The following is a 15,161-nucleotide window of genomic DNA, read 5'->3' on the forward strand; positions in this document are numbered from 1 at the left end:
TGGGGCCCTCTCCCTTTTACAGTCCCTGGTGCTGGTACAGCGCTAGCAGGAGACAGAACCACGCCAAGGGGGGGTGGCATTCACGCACGCAGCAGCCCCCAGCTTGGGGCCTTCTACTTTAGCACAGCAATAAAAAAAAAAAAAATGCCCATTCAAGTCCCTTTGTCTTAAAAGATTTCCATCCTGGCTAGAGCAAGTGCAGATTTATTGGTGGGAGCAGCAGCAGGCAGGAGGCCCTGGTGAACAGCACGCCATGCCAGCGCGGGATGCCATGCCTCCACCCAGCATGGCACAAACTCAATGACAGGCAAGATGAAATATGTGACAAATAGAAAATGGGCTTCCTGGTACACTATAAAAAATATAGGAATAATAATAATAATGATAATTTAAAAAAAGAAAGAAAGAAAAAAAAAAAAAAGAAAATAAATTGTTTGGCAGCTTCTCTCCTGACATAGGCAGCACAGTCGGAGTGTCGTGGGCAAGGCTCTAACGGGGGAGAAGTGAAGGCAAGGAGAGATGGTTGACTTATGCTGGATTTGAGGGATCAGACACCTGCCTTATCATCAACACTGATGCACAGCATGGCCTCTGCTGTCTCACAGGCCTCTACCCACCCACACGAGCTAAATGGCACGACCGATAACCGTCGCTGCCTGCTACTGCCCTACTAAAAGCTGCAGCCTTCCACCCACCACAAGAACCTGGGCCAAGGGGCAGAACAGACCCCAGGCTTCCCACCCGAAATCTTCCTACTGCAGCCTCCCAACTCTTCCACAGAGGCACACGAAACGCTTCCACCACTTGTTGACACTCCAAACTAAGACGTTAATAAATGATAAAAATCAGCAGACGAGACTTTCGTTGACTTCTGTCGGAATTCTGCAGCAGGAAGGATGGCAGGACCCAACTCCAAGCATGCTGCTGAGTGACATCTTCTATTTTTCCAAACCCTCCTTAGATTTTTTTTTTCCTTCTCTTTTTTTCATAACATCCAGCAAGTGAGTTGCTGACAGGAGCAGGATGGTTTGCCTGTTTTGTTGGGCAAGGCGGCTTGGCGATTCGGTAGAATACCAAATTTGGTAGAACATCTCCCGCTTTGGTAGAAGATATTACAAACAACTGTGCATTTTAACACGTTTTCGCATCACACATCATTCATCCTGGGGAGGGAAAGGGGGGGGGGGTGTGGTGCTGGTGGTGGTGATCATTTTCTGCAGACAGCTAGTAACGCTTCCAAGAATGAAAACGTTCATCGAAAGATAATGAAAAGCAGACGGTTTTTTAGTAACATTTTCATTTTGCATGTTTAAATATTTATAACTATGTTCATAAAACCACATGTTTGCTCTCCTAATGCTCTAGTGATTGTGTTTATGAAATGCAGTATTTCTCCCATGCCCCGTTCCTTGCCTCGGCTTCTCTGCCGAAGCACTGATAACAAAGCTTTCACGTGAAAAAAAAACCCAAACAAAAAAACCCAAACAAACAATAAACCCCCAACAAACAGATTAAGAACAGATTATTACTGAAATCTGAGATTCAATTACTTAATCTGAGATTATGAACTGAAAATGATTGAAAAGGAAAAACAGCTTTTCAGGACACTCATGATGAGATTTTAAACTTCGTAAGGGACATCTACGCTGGCTTCATTCTTGCTCTGCAGTTTCTGGTCCCATCTGGGAGGAAAATATTTCTTAGCCTCCAGGAAAACAATGAAATCTAGAAATAAAAGTGTAGATCAAACTAAAATGCTGATAGAAATTATTACTCTTTTTTTTTTTCCTCCTTAGCTTGCCTAAAAGTTAAATGACAACAAAGAATTTTGCTTTAAGACTGCATTGGCTCAAGTTTGTGTTCAAGATTTCTAAAAGGCTGATCAAGCTGCCACAGCCTGAAATTGGGACCATTACACTTAAGACTCAGATGTGAGCAAACTCTTGTTCTTCTCTGTCCTCTGCTAACACACACCACGATGCACCTTGCATGGTCTGCTCTGGTGTATTAAACACACAGAGAAAGCATGGCTGCAGAGCAAGGCTTGCAGAGCCCCACAGAGCTAGGGACCCATGGCAGGAGCCAGTAAATTCTTTATCACATCCTAATTCTCAATAAGCCCTGTGTCAGCTTGTCATTTCAAAAAGGATCTAAGGGAATATGCAGGTCTTATTATTTTTTGTTTTAATTTGGGGGTTTGTGGTGGATTTTGTTTTGGGGTTTTTTTTAACACCTCCAACCTGAGATTTTTGAAAGGGGCAGAGAACTTCTCTGAAACCACATCCTCAGTAACACCAAGAGTGTGTTCTTATTTTAATTTCAGCCCAGCATCCTCCCAAAAGTCCAGGGAGTATCTCCAAAGTGCAGTTTTAACTCCCTTGGGTTCTTTTTCGTGCCTTCTCCTTCCCCATCAGCAAAGCAAAACAAGGAAACAGGGGGAAAAAAAAAAAGAAAGCAGTAGTTTGCAACCTCACACTGGTACCTCATTTTAAAAACAAAAATGAGTGGTGCAAAGCCATTGATCACTTAACTGCATTGGTTTAAAACTCTTCTGCAGGCCAAGATCTAAAATTAAATATATATTTTACTGCTTCAGCGTTGCCAATTCTTATGATATTATCAAGTAGCTTCATTTTGCAAAATAGAAGTCAAGCTCCATAATCAGACAATTAGATGCAAACTTGAACTGCACTTTAAAACACAAGTATATGCCTGTATGGCACTACAGCTGTCACCAAAAAAACAAAAGGCAAAATCAAATCTGAGGCTCACAGCACTGGAAAAAAAGGAAAAAAAATGAAAAAGGAGAAAAGGAGAAAAAAATTACGCACTTTATGTCTTTCTGTATCTTGTCAAATTAAGCAAGTCCGTTTCAGGGGTGCCTGGAACATGAGTTTAAATATTTATGATGGTTTCAGCAAGTTCCTGCAGCATCTTCTTTCTAGCAAAAACAAATATTATGGGAAATATGAGCCTTCTGGGGAACACCTGCCTTCCCCAGCAGCAAGAGCTTGTGCACCAGTGAGCAGCCAGAGCCCAGTCCCTGCAAACTCCACATCCATCAACAGGAACTTCAGTCACAAAATCTGCTGCACAGGGATTTTCCCCTCTTAATTAAAAAATAGTATTTGAATCCAAATTCACCTTTTCCTATAGTTAAGCCTGAGTTTCTCTCCCTGATCTCAACACAAGTTTTACTTTTTTTCCTTGTGGTTATCAATAATTAATGAGAAGCTCAAGCCAACAAATGCAAACAAAAGAAACATTTATTTTCGGCCAGAAGAGAGTGAAGTGGCAGAAACCCCAAATTCAACTTCATTCTACTACCACAGGTAAAAAAAAATTAAAAAAAATTAAAATAAGCAGGGGAAAAAAGTGAACATTTTACCTAAAGGGTAAAAGAATTATGCTCTGTAAGCTATGGAAAGCAGGAAAAAAATACTTTAAAAAACCCAACAAAACAAAACAACTCCCCACACAAAAAAAAAAAAAGTGAAATTTTACACTGGAATAATGTCTTAGTCAAACTGGGAGGAACTTAAAGAGATAAATTAGTAGATAATTTTATTTAAAGCAAATACTCTGTGCTGATTCACTGTCTCTCGAGCCTTGCTGGCTCTAGCTGCATTTTCTGAAGTGGTTATTCTCCACAGCATACAAATGCAGCAAGCCCATGGCTAGCAGAAACCAAAATCCTGACGTTTTCTAGCCTGCTGTGACCCTGCCAGCTAAATGCCACGTCCTAGACTCTGAATAAAGCACAACACTCATTTCTGCTGCAAACCCCCACTCTGCTCCCTCTAAAGCACGGGGAGTGGCGACAGCCCTGCACCTGCCTGGGCACAAGGACAGAGCAAAACACTTTTCAACCCCTGCCACAATACCAAACCCTAACGATGTCCCACCTTTTTCCTGCCCACAGATTAGTTTCTGCCCAACCACCAGAGATGGAGACGCTGGAAGCCGGGGACACAGCCCTCTCAAAAGCTTTGGGATCTCTGCCCAGCCCCTTGCTCCGCCGTACCAAGCACCCAAAAAAACCTGCCCAAGAGCCACTCTGTAGCTGCAGGACCACCACAGGCCCAAACTGGGATTATACAACGCCCTGAAAAAGGAGAAAACCATGGGAATAGCCCAGTTCTGCATGTATCCTTTATGCTCCTCAGCCATTAAGCCTCTCCAGCCTCTTTCCAGCCTCAGAACTGCTGGTGACTTTTCCCCTCTCCCAGTTTTCCAGCTGTCCCAGGTCGTGCTACTCTGCCCAGTATGCACAGGAACAAACCTCCAACCTGCAGGCTGTCTCTCCCTGGAAAGGAACCTCACGTTATCACCCATTCAACCATTTCAAAGTCGAGCTTTGGCAGTTTCAAAGCTGCCACTATTGAACAAGTTGCCAAAACAAAATCATTCAGCTAAATTCTTTTTTCTTTTTTTTTCTCCCCAGCCCTTTTTATTAGTTTCTTTTCACACAAACATTTGAAATGGAGAAACATTACCAAAGCATCAACTGAAAAAAAAAAAAAAAAGAATCCAAGCAGCACACAATCTTCTTTACAGAGAATAAAAAGGAATAAAAACTAGCTTACTATTGAAATGTGTCTGTGCCTCCTTAGACAGCTGCCTCCCTCTGTTTCTCCATGGCTAGGACAGAGCAGATGTCTGTAAGGCCACCCTAAAGTGTCTCCTTTAGCAGGTCTGCAGGGCAGATCTGACTTTGCTATTCTCACTCACCAGCATTTTCACTGCCTGCAGTAAGGTTCAGATGAGCCAGGCACTTGCAAGACCCAGATTATATTTTTAACATATACAAACAGCATAGTGAGGTTAACCAACGGCCTTACTTCAGGGGGTGGACAGATTAGTCAGTATGACACGAGTTATTTCCTTCTGCACACTCCCCAATAAAAGAAGATTTCTGCAGAGAAGTGAAGGTCTTTCTCCCAGCCTTTTACCTCTCCAAAACAGGAGAGCATCTCTGCAAAAGTATTTTCCATAGAGTTTGATCATACCAACTGCAGAAATAACAGGAATGATTTATCACAAACAGTCATGAAAGTTAAGCTCAGCTGCTGTTACCATGAGATGTTTTTAACCTGGGAATAGTATCTTAAAAAAAAAAAAAATAACAAACGCAAACACACAATACTACACCCTACCCATCACTTCAGAGTTTCACAGTGGAGAGGGTTACTACAGGAACTTAATTTCTGGTGTGCTAACACCAAGACACTTGAACATAACCTGATCAAATGCCTCAGGACTCTGCCTTCACTGTATGCAAGCACTAGCTGCTAACAGTATGCACAAAGCTTGAAAAAAGAAATATATTATTATCATAGGGTTGCACCAGACACAGATACAGATATGCAAAAACACTGCCACTGAGGGAATCCAAATATTCATGGCTCATAAAGCGTGGTAGAGAAGGACTGGCTCCAGCTCACTGCCTGCCTTTATCGCACAATGAATCAGTGTTACCCTTTTTAGAAACCATCCCCGGTTCTGTTTATCTGGGGACAAATCCACCTAATCCCAGTGGTACAAGCAAAACACAGCAATTCTGAGGGAGCTACCAGTCTGGGGGAGGAGAGCAGAATGGGTCCCTGTCTTGTTAACAGTCCCAGGACTCTCCTGGGGTACAACATGAGACCCAGAATTAATGCCGCACTAAAAGCTGAACTAACGTGGCACCTGCTCTGCCACTGCCGCCCTGCCCCAGCCAGCTCTGCAATGCCTTCACCCATGCTGTGAGCACAGGGGTTGTTCACGAGTCCCCACTGCCAGGCCCTGGCACTGAGAATCGTGAGCTGTCAATCACCCCCAACTCACAAAACCAGCTTGAGAAATCTGGGAAAGAGGATCTTCCCCGCTCTGGGATTCTGCAGATCCTTGCAGTGGGCAAGGGACTGAGGTTTTTAGGTGTTTTTTACAGCATAACCGCTCTTATTTGTCTGTGAGAGCTCAGGACTCAGCTGCAGGGTGAGACAGCTCCTCCCTGGCCTTCACCCCAAGGTCTCAGGAACAGTAGCAGTTGTACTAGCCGGTACACAGCCGGTAGTGCCCACCAGCACAGCGTGGGTGCTCAGAGGACATGGCCCTCCTGCCCCCACAACAGTGCTGGTGCTGAACCCTGCGTTTTGCAAGCACTGCACAGCTAAATGGGTCCCCAACCAATCCCAAACCCACTCCTCCTCCATCCCAGAGCATATACACACATCAGATGCCCCTGCCTCATCCATGCCCCATTAGCAAGAGGGACTCCACAGAATTGCTGAAGGAAGAACCCTGACCTTAGTGGGGTGCAGACAACAGTTTTCTCCCCCCTTTCCCACACTGGCTGCCTGGGGAGGCCCCAGCTTCCTACCCAAAAGAAGCCAAATGATCCAGAGATGCTGCTTTCCAGTCCTAGATATTAAAATGGCTAGGGCTGTGCTATCAGCCCCAAGAAACAACTGCGCGGGTGGGGGTAGGGGGGGTGTGGAGAGGCAGAGAGGGCAGGCAGGAGACCAGGCACACGCAGCACGGCCCCGGGGACCAGCCGGAACCGCTACGGGGCCAGTAAGAGCCTCCGCACTCAGCCCTCAGTGGGACCGCTCCTCCGGGCGCCCGAAGATGCTGCACCCCCTCGGCCTCACTCGGATGGGGCTGCCCAAACCGGACAACCTCGACTCCAGCAGATCCTCCCCCCAGCTCTGGCTCGGTGTTTCGGGGGCTCAACAGCAGCAGCCGCCCTGCTGGTACCCGTCCGGGGCAGGACAGAGTCCGCCCGCCGCAGCCCTGCGCATTCCGCGCCTCCCAGCAAAGCAGTAACGAAACCGAACTTACCGGCACCTTTCCGAGCCTGGCGCGGTCCGGAGCGACGCAGACACGAGCCAGGTGGTTGTCCAAGAACCGACGGTTCCGCTCTTTCTCGCCTGCCGCGGTGCCCGGCGGGCCCGTTCGCCCACTCCCGGGAAAGGGCACGGGTCAGCAGCGCTCCGCAGCGCTCGGCAGCGCTCGGCGTCCAGCTCCCGGGTTCGGCTCTGCACACAGAGAGAGAAAGACTTCGCAGCAGAAAAGAAGCAGAGATCCACGTCTGGCCAAGACACCTCGAAGGGAACGATTTTAAAGGATTAGGATAGGCAGCGAGGAGCGGGGACGCTGCCTGCACCTTGGGGTGTATTTGGGCTGTTTTAGCTGTGCAGCCGCAGAGGCTGTGCCCCTCCTTTTCTCCTGCCTTTTGCTGCCTGATAAACTCTTTTAAAACATTAATTATTTATTAGAAGGAGGAGAGGGTAGATTTGTGGAAATTTAAACGTTAAAGCACTCGAAGCTTCGCGGGTTGCTTGCCCGCACGGACCCTGGGGCAAGGTTGGAAGGGAAGGAAGGGGCCGCCCCATCCTCTCGCACTGCCCCCAAGTCAAGTTCAAGATGGGCCCGTCTGGGGTCTCTGCCGGTCAGCCGAGGTCCGCAGGCCGTGGTGCGAACCCCGGAGCTAGGGCCAGCCCAGCGGTCCCTGAGGGAAGATGCGGCTGCAGAGCCGTACACTCGGGCTGGCCGCACTGGAGGAGCACCGGCCGCGGTGCACCGAGACAGAAGAGCGTCTTTAGACCCGCCGGAGTCCGGTCACCAGTGGCACGGAGGTTTTGCCGAGGGAGGGTTTGGTTTCCACCGTAGCTCTGGCTGCTAAGGGTACTGCTGGAGGGTAAGTTTCTCCGGTGAGACGTCCCCGCTCGACCCCTTTTATCTCCTGACGGCGGGGCGGCTTTTCTGCATCCTAGGCAGAAACAAAACAAAACACCCACAACAAAACAACCAGGCGATAACGGAAAGGGTCCGGCGCGCCGCGACGTCGCCGCGGGGTCCCCTCTGCAAGCAGACTGGGACCGAGCTGGGTTCGGTCCTGCCCGGCCCTCGCACCCCCGCGGGGTCTCGGTACTCACCGTCGGGGCCTCCCCGTCGGGGCTGCCCCCCCAGCACTGCTCCTCCCTGGGCGATGCCGCGGCACCGGGCCCCGGCCCCTCGGGAAGGTGGCGGGGGAGCGGAGCCGTTGGGCGGCAGAGGGCGGGGACAAAGGGAATGGAGTTAAAAAAAAAAAACACACAAAAAAAAAAAAAAAAAAAACAAAAAAAAACACCCAAACAAAAACAGCAGCGAGGAGGAGGCTTCACCCGGCATCGCCAGCCCGAAAACACCGGGCCCAGCCACAGCGCCGAACCGGGTCCGCGATGGCAGCCGCGGCTGTCCCATCCCCCGGAGGAGATAAAAAACGGCGCTTTCCAAAACAATAAACTTTTAATGCTAACGGAGTTATAACCAAAAGCTGTACAGAGGTGGAATTAATTTTTTGTTCTTGTTGTCGTTTGTATTTTTTTCTTTTGTTAGAAAACATTTTTTTTCTCCCCCATAAATACTGTTCAGTTCCCGGCACTTTGTATCAATAATTAAATTACGAACGATAAATATGGCATCATGGATATGTATTTACAAAAGAAGTTATTACAAAAAGGCAACTGTTATACTAAACGTCACAATCTGGGTAGAATAAACACCACATCCTCATCCTGAAAAATACTGACCGACCCCATCAGACGAGAATACATTCACAAGTGTAATGCTTGAAGAGAGAAAGAGAAGAGCAGAGAAAAGAAGCAGCAGAAGAGCTTGAGAGGAAAGTTCAAGACATAACAGGACTTTGGCACGGTTTAAGACTGTAAGTTTAAACAATCACCACTAAGGCGAAGGAGAATTTTCATCCTCATGTCAACATCCCACCAAAAGAAGGAAAACCAAAACAAATTAAAGAATTTTTTTAGAAGTGGGGAATCAGAGGGACTGGGAAGGAAAAAAAAATACCAAAAGAAAGGACTGCAACTGCAAAAAAAATGACAAAAAAAAATTCCAATCCTGAGAAAAGGACATGGCTAGTCCAGCGTCTGGGCTTGCAAAAAAATAGTAATAATTATAATATAACAATAAAAGATCCCCCTCCGGGTCCTGGCAGTTAACTAGGTGTAGCCCTATGCGGTCGTCGGTGTGGAAATTCCTTTTCCGTGGCAGCTAGCTGCAGTTGGCTTGGGTTTGTCCTTTTTTTGTTTTCCTCGTTCCCAACACATTTGGTCCAGTCTCTGGCCGGGCAGCAGCTGCATTCACACATACCACTCATTAAAATTGGGGGGCAGTCCAGGGTTGTGGCCGGGGTTACTCTGAAGGGTGGCCGGCAGCGTTTTAGTGGAGTCCTTACTGCCGGCGGAGCCCACCGCAGGGGGGGTAGAGGACTCGTACCCCGAACTGGCGGCAGGAGAAGAGTCCGACCCCTGGGACTCGTGCACCTAAAAACCAAGAGACAGAGATGGGAGCAAGCTCGGAGGTCCCCACCACCCCCACTGAGCCGGGCTGGGATGATCCCCCATGTAGGAGGGACACCGGGGTCCAGCGGCTCAGCCCCTGCCCAGCCTTGCCGACCACCCTGAGCACCAGCGGTAAACGCCTGATCGGCTGCGGCCACTTCGCTGCACCCTTCTTGCTTGTGGAGCGGCGGCCACAGGCCAGGCTGCATTTTTGCACAGCCCTCCAGTACCAAACCAGGCTCTGGAAGCCAAGCAGGGCTTGCACTGGTGCAAGCACAAAAAGAAACTACGCCATTTCCCAGGGCTGCGCTCCAGCCACGGCCTAGACGCCGAGGCCGGCTTGGGGCCGTACTTGAGAGCGTGGAGTGCTGCAGCGGGTACTACCCAGCTCTGCTCTGCCCCGCGGAGTCCTGAGCACGCCAGCGACTGAGCAGCCCTGTTCAGGGAGGAAAGAGCTTGGGGCACAGGGGTGATTACCTTCATATGTTTCCTAAGTGAGCTGGGGTGGGTGTAGGATTTGTCGCACACCTTGCAGATGTAGGGCTTGTCCGAGGTGTGGACGTGCATGTGTTTCTTCCTGTCGCTGCTGTTGGCGAAGCGCCGGTCACAGCCCTCAAACTCGCACTTGAAGGGCTTCTCACCTGTGAAATTCAGAGAGGGTGAAGGAGAGCTTTTCCCCTCTCCATCCCCACCTGCCTCCTCCCAAAACAACCTCTGCCCTGCTCGCCCCACCTTAGAGATGACACAAGCACTTTAAAAAAAAAAAAAAAAAAAAAAGACAAATGAAGCGGAAGATGGACAAGAAGGGTTTGTTATGTGCTGGACAAATTCGGGTCAGCCTTTATTATTTTTAATTGATCTCCCGCCAGGCCTGTGCTGGGCTCCGGTGGGGACAGCAGCTGGGTGAGCCCAGGGAGGGAGAAGACCCGAAATAAATTCAGAGGCGCAGAGACTTTTACGAGACATACTCGAGAAGCCAAAATACATTTGCTTCCTGCCTTCCCCGCCTCTTTCCTCCACCCCTGCGGAGAGCTGAGAGGAAAACGGGGCTGCAAATAAAAATACTTTTGTCAAAAGTATCGCCGATTTAATTAGGATAGACGCCAATCAGGCCTAAAAATAAAATAAAAAGGAGCGGAAGTCACAGAAAACGAGATTTCATTAGCATTTCTATGGTTCCCTCCGCAGAGGCACGGCGCAGGGGGGCTGGGAGCAGCGGTAGCCGCCGGTCTGTCCGCGCAACCCGGCGGAGCCGGGTGCCCCGGGTGGGGGGACACGGGCCTTACCTGTGTGCGTCCGCTTGTGAATCTTGAGGTTCTCGGAGCGGGCAAAGATCTTGCCGCAGCCCGGGAAGGGACAGGGAAAAGGCTTTTCCCCCGTGTGCACCCTAATATGGTTCACCAGTTTGTATTTCGCCTTGAAGGACTTGCCTTCCCGCGGACACTCGTCCCAGTAGCAGATGTGGTTGTTCTGCTCCGGTCCCCCGACGTGCTCCATGGTGACATGGGTCACCAGTTCGTGCATGGTGCTAAAAGTCCTGTCGCAGCTCTTTTTGGGCCGGCTGAGCTGGCTCTCGTCAAGCCACTTGCAGGACAATTCTTGCTTGATGGGCTGGCGCATGTACCGAAAGAAAGCCCCCGGGCCGTGGTGGTGATGGTGGTGGTGATGGGCCGCCACGTTCATGCCCATATTCATGTTCATGTGGTTGTAGTTGTGGAACTGGGCGCCAGCGTAAGGGTCCGTGCGGGGGCTGGAGACTGCCCGGTAGGGATCCGGTCGCCCGAAGAGGTCCCCACGTAGCCCCAGGTGCATCTGCCCGTTGTCCACATGCCCGTTGGGGGATGTGTGGCTCGGGCTCTGCTCGTGGAGCCCGGGAAAGAGTAAGTAGCCCGGGGTGTCCGGGATGCCGCCGGGCCCGTGCAAACCGCCGGGGGAGCCGCCGAAGAGCCCGTGTTGCGCCGTGCCAGAGGCGGCATCCGCGATGCCGGAGCCGCGGTTGCGGAACAGAAAGTCGCGGGTGGAGTTGAAGGCGGCGGCCCCGCTGTAGGAGGGCACCTGGCCGGCGTGGTGATGGTGATGGTGGTGGTGACCCAAGGCGCTGGCGTAGCCCGGCGCCTGCGGCGTGAACGCCGAGCTCTGCCCGGCGGCGAGGTCGTGCGGGGCCGTGTTCAGCTTGAAGGCGGCGGCGTGCGAAGAGTCCCCGAAAGGGCCCAGCCCCATGCCGGCGGCAGCGGCGTCGCGGCCCGGCATCTCGTGGTGGCGGGGTGCCGCGAAGCCGCCCACCCCCAGCGCCGGGAACTGCGGCCCGCCGTCCAGCAGCATCGTCATGGGCGCGGGGCCGTCGGCGCGGCGGCTGCAGCGTGCCCTCCCTCCCCCCCCCCTCCCTCCTCTAAAAAAAGTACAAAACCACCCCAAAATGTCCCCCCAGCCCTCCCCCCTCGCCCCCCTCCCCGCTGCGGGAGCAGGCGCGGCCCCGGGCCGCAGGCGGGCAGCGAAGCGAGAGCACCCCCCGTCCGACACACACAAGAAAAAAAAAGAAAAAAAAAAAACCAACAACAACAAAACCAGCCCCAAAAAGCCAGCCACCCGCCCCCAGAGGCGCCCGCCCCCCGCGCCGGGCCGGGCCGGGCAGGGCAGGGCGGCGCAGCAGGGCAGGGCGAGACGCAGCGCAGCAGCACTCCCGCTCCCGCCGTCGGGGCACTGACGGGGCGCCCGCCCGCGCCTCGCACATAAAACCAACTCCGGGGCCAGGCCGCGCCGCGCCAATGGGGAGCCGCCGGCCGCCTCGTCACCTGACCCGCTGTCTGCCGCCCCATTGGTGGCGCGTCGCTTGATTGGCACGCGCCCCGCGCCGCCGGGGCCGCTGATTGGGCGGCGGGCTTCTCGCAGGTAAAACAGGGGGGGAGGGGGGTGTGTGGGGGGTGTGGGTGTCAAACGACACACAGACACAGGGGGACGCTGGACGGGATGGGGGGAGCGGCGGCGAGCCCCGGGACCCAGCGCGCCGTGCTGAGTGGGACAGCGAGCGGGCACCTCCATGAATGCACGGTGCGCGTCCCAGTGTCCCGCTGCGCGGTCGTGCGCGGTGCCCCCGCTGCCGCCGTGCCCCCGCGCCCTGCCGCGCCGCACCGCACCGCACCGTACCATGCCCTCCCCACCACCCCGCGGGACGCTCGCCCCGAGCGGTGCCGGCAGAGGGAAGCGTAAAGCCACTGCAAAGTCACTGCGTTGCTTCCGAAATAAAACCCCGTTAAAACTTGAACCGGTGCCTTTTCCTGGTTATTTTCATTTTAATTTAGTTTATGTTTCTTTGTATTTCTCTTTTTACTGACTTAAACGCCGGGGCAGAACCGCCCTGAGGCGAGCGGGAAGATCCCGTTCCTGCCTCGCCAGCCCTGCGGGATACGCAGCCTTCCCGGGTCCGGGGCTAATTTCACAGGCTCGAGGTTCAGCCGCCGCTTTCCTCCCTCACTTCCCGGCAGGGAGTCGCACCCCGCTCCGCGGACAGCGGGGCCCCGTTCCCTCCCGCCCCGCACGGCTGAGCAGCGCCCGGCACCGGCACAGCGGCTCCTGAGCCCTATTTTTCCTACAGTCGTTGATCTCTTTTCTTTCTTTCTTCTTTTTTTTTTTTTTTCCCCGTCTCTCTCTTTTTTTTTTTTTTTTCCTTTCCCCCTCTCTCCCCCCTTCTTTTAAATTTTATTTTGCAAAGGCAACGTTCTGCCTTGGAATAATTATCAATTGCAGACAGCGCTATAAATCCACTCATTTTCTGTTCTGGAAAGCATTTGCAAAGAACTATGGGGAGCAAGAATGGAAATAAAAGGCAGAAAGAAAGATGGCTGTAATTGTAATATCCTGAGATTTGCTGAGCCCCCAAGTCTGGCTATTGGGCAGGTCTCAGGCTCGCCGCCGGCTCTCTGCAGGAAACGTAAAATCTGATCAAGTTCAGAGACGCATTGAGAGCCCGCTTCAAGCAGCGCTTTATAACCGCGGCCCTTTCACATCCTTCCCCCCAATCAGCCCAGCCAAAGGCTTCACATTCTTTATCTTAGGGTTTGCAGGGAGGGGAGGGAAAAAAGAAAAAAAAAAAAAAAAGAATAGAAAAGGGGGGAAAAAAAGCCACCGATATAAAATCTCCCCGAGAGGTAACACCGGTGCCCGTCAAACACTCAAATTTCCCAGGCCAACAGCCGCCAAGAACAGTCCCAAAGTTGGAAGGTGAGTCCCTCGCTGCCGTTACTGCACCACTGCAGCAGAACAACACGAGGCGGGAGAGGACCCGGGGGGTCCCCGCCCGCGGGGGACTCGCCCCGGGTGGGGGAGGATGTGTGGGAAGCCGGGGCCGCCCGCGCTGCGCACCCGCGCTACTCCCTTCGGCTGTTGCGCGGGATGGAGCTGAGGGGGAGACCCGGTGGGGCTGTAGCCTTCCTCCACGAGGAGCCGAGGACAGACGGGCGCGGACCTGCGGCCTTCGGAGCCGCGCTCCCCGCTCCGCGGCGGCTCTACCTGCCTGTCTCCAGAGGGCTGCGGCGGGGTAATTAATTACCTCCCGCACGTGTTGGGCTTTCTCGGTAACAACACACCCATCCCAGATGAAAAAAAGAAAGAAGAAGGGAAAAAAAAAAAAAGAAGAAAAGAAAAAGGGGGGGCATAATTCAATTAGCCCGTCAGCTGAGCGCCGGGGAGGGCAGCGGCCTCTGAAGTCACCGACCTGGGGCGACCGAGGGCGACTGACCCCTGCTTGTGCAGCAGGCCTCACGTGTAGCATTGTCTGTCCCTAATGGGATGCGCCGGGGCCGGTGGCGGCGGCGGCCGGGAACGGCGGAGAACAGGGCCGCCGCTCTGCCCGCCCAGGTGCCCCCAACACCCGGGGCGGCGGCTCCTCTGGGTTCCCTCTGAGGGAACGATAAGAAACCCCCTCTGCTTAGGTAGAAGGAGCGAGCGTGACTCCACGGCAGGAGAAGCTTTAAAAATAGTTTAAAAAAATTTTTTTTTCGACTAGAAAAAAAAAAATTCCCTGTGCACCGGCGGTACAGGGGCGGGGGTCATATGCAGGAGAAAACGAAAGGGAAGAGGCGAGGAGGGGGCTAAAAAGAGGCAATGGTAGCTTTGGACGAGGACTCGCCGTTTCGGGGAGGGTTTGATGGCTTTGCACGCCGCGGTGTACTTGTGGATCGGGCTACGGCAATTATCCTATAAATCTTTTTTTTATTCGTTTCCATTTTCTTCTCTGCCAGCGTTGCCTGGGTGTATACTCCCAGCACTTATTCGCACTGGTGTGCAGGATACTGTTTACAAGCGATCTTTTCCCGCCTGGAATTTGACGACTTGGGGACCAAAAATGGGGGGAAATAATTTTTTTTTCCTTTTTAAAAGGACATTGTCAGTATGGCCTTTGACCCCCCCCCCCTACACTTTCCTAATTAAAAGAAAAAGAAAGAAAGAAAGAAACAAAACAAAGTATGTATTTTAACACTTCAGTAAATTCCGTTTTTAGTTAGCCATATTTCTGGCCGATCGCAATTATTTTTCCAGAGGCGGGGGGAATATCGCATCTCTCTCATTTTTAAATCTATCTGAATTGCAAACGTGCAAACAGCAACCGGAAAAGTAGCCTCGCAGTCTCCTTTTCTCCCGTCGTGCTCCCAAAGCGAGGGGAAGGCGGAGGAACCCCCCTGTTTTACGTCAAGAACAGAAATTCCTGTAATTCTCCGCCGTCACCTTTTTTTCTTTTCTTCTTCTTTTTTTTCCCCCCCTCTTTTTTTGTCTTTTGCCTTTGGGACGATTTAAAAATGTTAACAGCCACCAAAGTGTAAAACCCTTGGAAGGCAA

General features: G+C 52.0%; 1 protein-coding gene across 1 annotated transcript; it reads right to left on the minus strand.

The window, feature by feature from the left end:
- Positions 1 to 9,128: 9,128 nt before the first annotated feature.
- On the minus strand, positions 9,129 to 11,657 carry ZIC3 (Zic family member 3). Its single transcript, XM_054388615.1, has 3 exons — positions 10,616 to 11,657; positions 9,807 to 9,970; positions 9,129 to 9,311 (listed from the first exon to the last, which is right to left on the minus strand). Exons 1-3 carry the CDS (start codon positions 11,655 to 11,657, stop codon positions 9,129 to 9,131), a joined length of 1,389 nt encoding a protein of 462 aa, XP_054244590.1.
- Between the last annotated feature and the right edge of the window lie 3,504 nt (positions 11,658 to 15,161).

Source organism: Indicator indicator, chromosome 17, assembly GCF_027791375.1.
Source record: "Indicator indicator isolate 239-I01 chromosome 17, UM_Iind_1.1, whole genome shotgun sequence".
NCBI lineage: Eukaryota > Metazoa > Chordata > Aves > Piciformes > Indicatoridae > Indicator > Indicator indicator.

Bases quoted from the DNA above. Each gene is read 5' to 3' on its own strand.
- ZIC3 (XM_054388615.1), bottom strand. From the start codon at position 11,657: ATGACGATGCTGCTGGACGGCGGGCCGCAGTTCCCGGCGCTGGGGGTG. The intron at 9,971-10,615 runs GTAAGGCCCGTG...TGAATTTCACAG, and splicing joins TCACAAGCGGACGCACACAG to GTGAGAAGCCCTTCAAGTGC. The intron at 9,312-9,806 runs GTAATCACCCCT...CTTGGTTTTTAG, and splicing joins CACTTAGGAAACATATGAAG to GTGCACGAGTCCCAGGGGTC.